The 7,164-nt window shown below is 62.6% G+C and overlaps 1 protein-coding gene across 1 annotated transcript in view; it reads left to right on the top strand.

Annotated features, from left to right (window-relative positions):
• The first annotated feature begins 400 nt into the window (after positions 1 to 400).
• Positions 401 to 7,164, top strand: part of LOC121103633 (transcription factor SOX-8-like) — an 11,321-nt gene continuing 4,557 nt past the window's right edge. The window contains exons 1-5 of the mRNA XM_040634461.1: positions 401 to 663; positions 805 to 992; positions 2,706 to 2,846; positions 4,654 to 4,713; positions 5,671 to 5,731. Coding sequence (XP_040490395.1) covers positions 401 to 663; positions 805 to 992; positions 2,706 to 2,846; positions 4,654 to 4,713; positions 5,671 to 5,731 — 713 coding nt within the window. The remainder of the gene's footprint in view (positions 664 to 804; positions 993 to 2,705; positions 2,847 to 4,653; positions 4,714 to 5,670; positions 5,732 to 7,164) is intronic.

The following is a 7,164-nucleotide window of genomic DNA, read 5'->3' as shown; positions in this document are numbered from 1 at the left end:
CGGGCCAGTGTGTCCCCCACATCCCTACGCTGAAGTCCTAACCCCTGGTTCCTCAGATGGGACTGCGCTTGAAGACAGGACCTTCCAAGGGGTGATTAAGGTAAAATGAGGTCATTAGGTGGCCCCCATCCTGGGACTGGTGTCTCTAGGATGAGAGTACAGACAGCCTGGGAAGGCCCTGGGGGACACCGGCAGGACACCGGCGCCAAGCCAAGGCCTCGGAGGATCCAGCCCCGCCACACCTGGATCTCCAGCTCCCAGCCTGCAGGTGTCATGCACGCTCCTGTTTGAGCCTCCCGTCTGTGGCGCTCGTGTGCCTGCCTGGCCACTGAAGACAGGAAGCCACTAACTATTTTACTAAATCTTTGCAGGTCAAGTGCAGTGTGACTTAAGGCAGCCCATGGCCATGCTCCGGGAGGGTTCCCGCAGCTTCTCTCCCTTGATATGTGCCCACCAGCCCTCCCTGGCTCACGCCCCACCTCGCCTGGAGCGCAGCGTGACGCACGGGCACAGCGTGGCTCGCCGCCGCCTCCCCACCGGAACCTTGGCGTCCGAGACCCCGAGCCGAGTGGAGGGGCGGTGGAGGAGGAGCGCCAGGGAGAGGGTGCCCAGCACCGGCTGCCTTTGGCTGCACGCCTGCCGGGCCGCGAGGCGAGCACAACGGTGAGTCTCTACACTCCGGGAGGTTCGATCCCAGGGCTTTCTCCCTTCAGCAGCCATGAATGAACGTTTCATGGAAGGCAGCCCTGTTATTTTTAACACAAACAAGCCTTCGTGGGCCCGGGTGGCTCATAACCTCCACAGCTGCAGGGGCCCAGGAGCGCAGTGGGCACGTGTGAGCGGCACTGCGAGCCCTGTTTGCCCCCCGGGCCGGGTCAATATTGATAGCAAAGCGCGGCGCCAGGGCCTCCATGGCGGCCCGAGCGGCGGGCGACCCGGGGCTGCTGCCAGACGCTCTGACCTGGGCCCGGCCAAGCTCTCCGCGGGCAGAGGTGAGGCTGTGGGAGCACCCCTGCTGCCCCCACACTAGGAGAATTCTCCCACCGCATTTTCCTCAGGCTCTGTTTGTAGAAGGCGTCTTTCAGGTTTGTGAGCAGAAGACTGCCCCTTCCTGACCTCTCCCCTGCCCTCTGCTCTCCCCTGCTCCTGCAGCAGCCCCTGCTGGCCGAGGGCTGTGGAGGGACAGTCATCCAGGCCCAGATGGTGTGTGGAGGCTGGGAAATCAGTTGTACAAGCCCAAGGTCAGGGGTGGCTGGCTGGGCCTCTCGATCAGGCGCTGGGTCTTCAGTGTGGATGTGTGTCCGCACGTTCCCAGCTTCCTGGGTCCGTCCAACACCTCCTTCCAAATCTTTGCTATTGGCAGGAAGAAGCAGACTCTGGCCTGAGGCTGCAGACCCAGGCCCACGGAAGCATGCTATCACTGAGCAGGGGGTGGGGGCACCTGAGAGACCCCAGGCTCACCTGGCTCACCCTGCTCCCTGGGGCCTCCTGAACCCAACAGCTTCTCCTTGCTTACCTCTAGAGACGGAGGGCTCACTCTCTGTGAAGGTGGCCCATGCTTGGTAGGATGACTTGAAGTGAGGCAAAAATTCTCTGTTCCTTCCTTCTTCCTTCCGCCATTCCTCCTGATTTCTGAGGGCAACGGAGCGGGTGTGTGCAAAGCCCCCATTCACCATGGCCTGCCCATGGCCTGCCCACGGCCTCAGGGTGGGTGGGGGCTGGGACTGGGGCCGGGGCAGTATCTTTCATGGTCCAGTCTAGCAGCAAGCTCACCTGGCTAGAGAGGAAAGTCAGCCATGAATGAACAAGTGAATGAATGAATGAATGAATGAATGGGTTTGCTGCAGGACCCGTGAGGCTTCAGAATTTTTCACGAGAGGGGCCAGTCTGCGCGCAAGCCCACCCTGCCGCAGCTCCTATTGGCGGATTTTCTCCAGTCTCCAAAGCGGCCCTGCCAAGTGTTATCAAAATACATCAGAGCTCTAGAGAGCTCCGCGAGGCACTCACTGCCTCGGGGTGAAAGGTTAAACAAATCCCTCCTCAGAATTTACTGCGCTGGCTCCCGCTTCGAGCAGAAATACCTCCCCAAGTGTTGGGGGGCAGGGCGGAGCTGGGGCGGCGGCTTCCAGATTTTTATGTGAACAAAGGTAGCTATATAAACTCGCCAAAACAAGTCCTTTACAGAAACCCGTCTGTAGAGCTTACTTTCCAGTAACCAGTAAATCAGAAGGTAGGATGGGAATTGCAAGTTGAAATGGGCAGCGATCCTTTTATTTTCTCGACTTTGTGCCGATTTGAATTTTTGAAGACGGTGTGGGGGAGCGAGGTGGCACCGGGAGCTCCGGCTCAGCTCTCTGCCCCGCGGCCGGCTGACTCCGCCGTCGCCTTCTGGGAACGGGGCTTTGGGGCTCCCCGGCACATGATGGGTGGGGCTCTAGTTAGGTCTGGGGTCGTCTTGAAGGGAGTCATGGGTGGTGTGAAGGGCTTGGCCTGGAGGGTGGCAAGGGAGCCCCTCCCCGCACCCACCGCTAGCCCCAGGCACTGGAGAGGGCCTAGGTCCCCCGGACTCCTGATGTGACTCTGCACCCCGCCCAAGGACACAGGACCTTGAACGTTCTTGTCCCCTATGGCACGAGTGGCCGGCCTCCCTGGGCAGGAAATGACCAGTTGAGGCGAGCTGGTCACTCCTGTCCCTGTCCATACAGGAACTGTCACCGGCTGTCCTGGCATTCCAGACTTGGGGCGGTGGCCCCAAAGCTTCCTGGGCCCCTTGGCCCAGTCACCAATCCTAGGGGCTTTCGAGACCCTGGCTCCAGAGCAGATGGCATGGACCAAGAGGGGCAGAGGTGTGGACCCGGAGGGGGCTTGAGGACAGCCATGCAGGGTGCTCTCCCTTCCCAGTGGGACATGCCGGGTAAAGAGAAGGAAGAGAGGCCGGTTGGCTGAGCCATGACCTCAAGCCCCAGGCCTCCGGGACCTTCCAGGTGGGGCCTTGCACCTAGCAGGAGCACACATGAGAAGATGCTTAGGTGCGGTGTCTGGGGGCTGCCATGGGGCTGGACGAGACCCTCCAGGCCCAGCTCCTGGCCTGCTCTCCCAGGGCCTGGCACAGGGGACTCCTCACTGCAGGGGCTGGGGAGCAGAGCCTTCAGGGGCTGCCCTGCACTGAGGTGGCCAGCGGCCCCGCAAGGGTGTGAGTCATTCTGGCTGGCAGGGCCGGGAGGCCTGGCAGAGAGGGTCCGTGGGCGGGCAGTGCCCTGTCTGGCCAGACAGGTCGAGTCTCCACCAGGCGCCTGAAATAACTCTTGGGGCGCACAGCAGTGGTAGGAGGGTGTGGACGCCTGCAGGGTAGACGCACCGGCAGCTGCGGGCAGCCCCACCCGGCCAGGTGACCAGAGCTTGGCCTGGGGACGCCCTGGCCCAGACGCAGCTGGGAAGGCCCCTCCCCACAGGCTCCCGCTGCTGCTGCACATCCCAGGCCCTGCTGGAAATCTGCCTCCCTTCCCCCCTCGTGGGCCCTGGGGCTCTGCAGGGTCTCCTCTGTCTGGGACCCTCCCCCCAAGCCTGTAGACCCTCAGCAGGGATCTCCAGCCTGGCCCCCACAGACCCCTTCACCCAGTGCTCCCACCTCCATCTGTGGCTGGGAGGCGCTGGCTGCAAGGTCCTGCTCCCTGACCCTGGGGGCACAGGGCATTAATGAAGGGCCTACAGCTCAGAGTGTGTAGCCACCGTAGTCATTCCAACACAACCAGGGGGCGGAGAACAGCAGCAAGGAGCCTTCCCCAACAGTGGCCATCTTTCCTCTGCTTGTCTGTGTCTCTTCCTATAAGGACATGAGGCATTGGACTAAAGCCCACCCTAATCCCTCGTTACAGGTGACCCATTACATCTGTGAAGACCTTTCACATGAAATACATTCTGAGGTCCTGGGGGACCTGGAATGGGAAGGACATCATTGAACCCAGTGCAGTGCCATTTGTGGCCCCTGTGGTTGAGGGCCCACAGAGGCAGGCCAGAGAGAGGGGGTTCTTGGCACACAGCCAGACCACGGGGCCGTGTGGACAGGGAGGACGGCCCCCGGGCTGAGGCCGCATCAGGATAGCTTTGGCCAAGCTGCGCCCAGGGGCGGCCAGACGGGAAGGGGCAACAGGCTGGGGTTCTGGTAGACGGACCAGCACCTCCCAAGATGCTCAGAGAGGGCTAACATGGCTGTGTTGGTAAGAGGAATCTCCGTCTCCATCTTTGGCCTCCCCGGGGATCAGGAGTCCCTTGCCAGAGTCAGGGCCTGGTAACGCCTAGGGAGGCGAATGCTCACGAGGTGCTGCGAGCTTGGCCCAGCCAGCCCTCGCTGCTGCTGTGTTGTCTGACCCCTGTCCTGTGGAGCACCTTGGAGGCAAAGTGGAGGGAGAGCAAAGGCTGTGCTCCTTGGGACCCTTGCAAGCACCTTGCAAAGGCAGGCGACAGGACGCCAGTTAGGGAGGGTCGTGCCTGCTCTGCGGGGAGGCTGAGGGGGCAGGGTGGGAGCCTGGCTGCCCTTCCTGGGCCAGCAGCTGCTTTTACGCCCCCAGCGCCGTGCGGCAAGGCCTGGCCCTTCCACTTTCCAGGTGACCCAATGCTCCCTGTCCTGACTGGGTCCAGCATGTTCTACTCCAGTGGCCTCCTATCGGAAGGGGGCATTGCTCAAATGTGAGGCCATGGAAGTGGCCTACACAGGTACCGCGGTGCTTCTCCCACTGTAAACTCAAGGTGCTGGGTGTGGGGCAGGGCCAGACAGAGGTAACTATTCAACACACTGCCTGCAAGAGAGGGACACACGCCAGGACTGTGACCCGAAACCAGGCTGCGTGGGGTGGGGGCAGAACCCGATGGGCGCCAAATGTTGTGGGGACAGGCGTGCAGGCTGCAGGCAGCTCAGTGCTCTGCTAGGCCACTGTAAGCTTTCTCGGGAGACCGGCGTGTGTCCCATCCATGGGGACCCTCACCTCTCCACAGGAGAGGAAGGCAGACCGGTGAGGCCAGCCTCCTCAGGCTCTGGCCGCTCATAGCCACGGTCTCTGGGCATCGAGGGAGATGGCGTGAGTCCCGGTGCCCCAGCGGGCTCTGGGAGGTGAGGGTCCTAGAACAGCTGGGTGGTGAGCCACCCGGTGGTGCAGCAGGGGCATGGCCGAGGGGCTGGAGAGTGAGGACAGAGGCCCAAGGGAGGCGGCCACAGGCCCAGGACCCCGGAGCCTCGGGAGGAGGCGAGCCTCGCTGCACTGGGTTCAGACCTTCCGCCTCAGAACCTGGGCAGGCTACACTGCTGTCGCTCCAAGCCCCCAAGGCCGGGTCCCGCTCCCTGGGCCCAGGATCTAGCAAGTTCCCTACCACTGCCGCTTCGCCAGCCATCCTGGCCTCTCCTCGGCTCGGTGGCACAGGCCCCAGGGCGTCTCTCCATTAGCGGGCTCCTGACGGTCTCCCAGGCTACATCTAGCGGCCCGTCCTGTCCTGGGCGGGGCAGGGGAGGCATCCAGCGGCGGCTCGTGGGTGGAGACAGAACCGTAGAGAGCCACACATGGGGGAAGTGGGGCTCGGGCCCGGGGAAGTGGCCAGGGCGCCGTGATGGGTCCGGTCTGTGCGGCCGGGGTGTGACTCCTCCGTCCCCGACTGGCCATCGGCCTCGCCCTCCTGCAGCTGTGGGGAGGCTGACCCAGTGGCCTTCTGACCCGCCAGCCCACCTTCCCCTGGTGGGACGGTAGGCTGGGGCGACAGGGACCGGGCGTTTTCTCTTTGCTTGAACCCTCTGAGCTGGGGGCAGTGTGCAGTGCCTGCCCTTTGGCGGGTGTTTACAGCACTGCCTGCCGCACTCATGGCTACCAGTGTCTTGGACCCGATTTCTCTTCAAAACGCACCCCTTTCTGAGCTTCACGTCTGTTTGGAAAGGAGATTTCCTGCCACAGGTTTTCGATGCTGGTGGGGCCTCGGGAGAACGCAGAGCTCAGGCAGGAAGGGGTTTCAGGGGCGCCCGGGTGCGCGTGTAAGGCCGCCTGCCTTTGGCTCAGGCGTGATCCGGCATTCCGGATCGAGTCCCACATCGGGCCTCTTCTTCCCGCTGGGAGCCTGCTTCTTCCCTCTCCCACCCCCCCTGCTCTTGTGTTCCCTCCTCGCTGGCTGTCTCTTCCTGTCACATAAATAAATAAAATCCTCAAAAAAAAAAAAAGGGAAGGGCCTCTCCTCCGGGCCTCAAACCACCCGAGGACCCTCCGGGTGGGCCTGTTTCGGGCGCTTGGGACCACACTCACACCCCCTCATCTTAGTCATATGCAGGAGCCCTCACAGGCGGGTGGGAAGGGATGGGACGGGGGCCATGCTGGGAGGAATGGGGAGGAGGTTAAATCGGGTGGAAAGTCAGTCTCAGGGCTCTCTCGTGGCCGCTGTGGTCCCCAGGAGGGTGAGGATTACTCCTGCACTGCCCGTAGCTGCGTCTGTCTGCGCCCAAGGCGATTCGATAGCCAAGCAGCTGTTCTGCGATCAGCACGGCTTGGGAAGGCAGCCGGGGGTCTCTGTGGAGCTCAGGGGGCAGTGGGGGCTGGAGGGGGCGCCCTGGGTCCTGGGGTGTTTGCTCAGAGTCCTGCTTGTGGCTCGCCGCTTGGGGGCACCACCTGATGCTCAGGGACGGCTAGCCTGGTGCCCCCTCTCCTGCCCCTGGCCCAGCAAGTGGCTCCTCACCGACAGTCACAGAGCAGGCGGCACCCACTGGCCATGCTAGCACGCCTCAGGGAACATGGCAGAGACACAGGCGATGCACACACACGCGGCGAGCACACACGGGCATGCCAATGGCACACACGAGGACATGCATGGGCTGCACACACACGCATGCACACACACGCATGCAACATGAGGACAAGTGCACATGGATGTTGTGCACACACGCATACACACACATGCATGAGCACACCACATGCACACACTGGCATGCACGAGCACACATGCGCAGGACATGCACGTGGGCGTATGCCACACGCATGACACATGCATGAGCACACATGAGGACATGCACGTGGAGTGCGCACACACGCAGTGGGGGTGTGGAGCACAGCACGGGGCTGGCACCCTCCCACGCCTAAGGATCGGTGTTTGGGGATGTCACGACCTCATCCAGTACGCTGCCTGGGAGGGTGCCCT

The sequence above is a fragment of the Ursus maritimus genome, unplaced genomic scaffold (assembly GCF_017311325.1).
Source record: "Ursus maritimus isolate PB19 unplaced genomic scaffold, ASM1731132v1 scaffold_2, whole genome shotgun sequence".
Taxonomy (NCBI): domain Eukaryota; kingdom Metazoa; phylum Chordata; class Mammalia; order Carnivora; family Ursidae; genus Ursus; species Ursus maritimus.
This window is presented reverse-complemented; position numbering and strand designations above follow the sequence as displayed.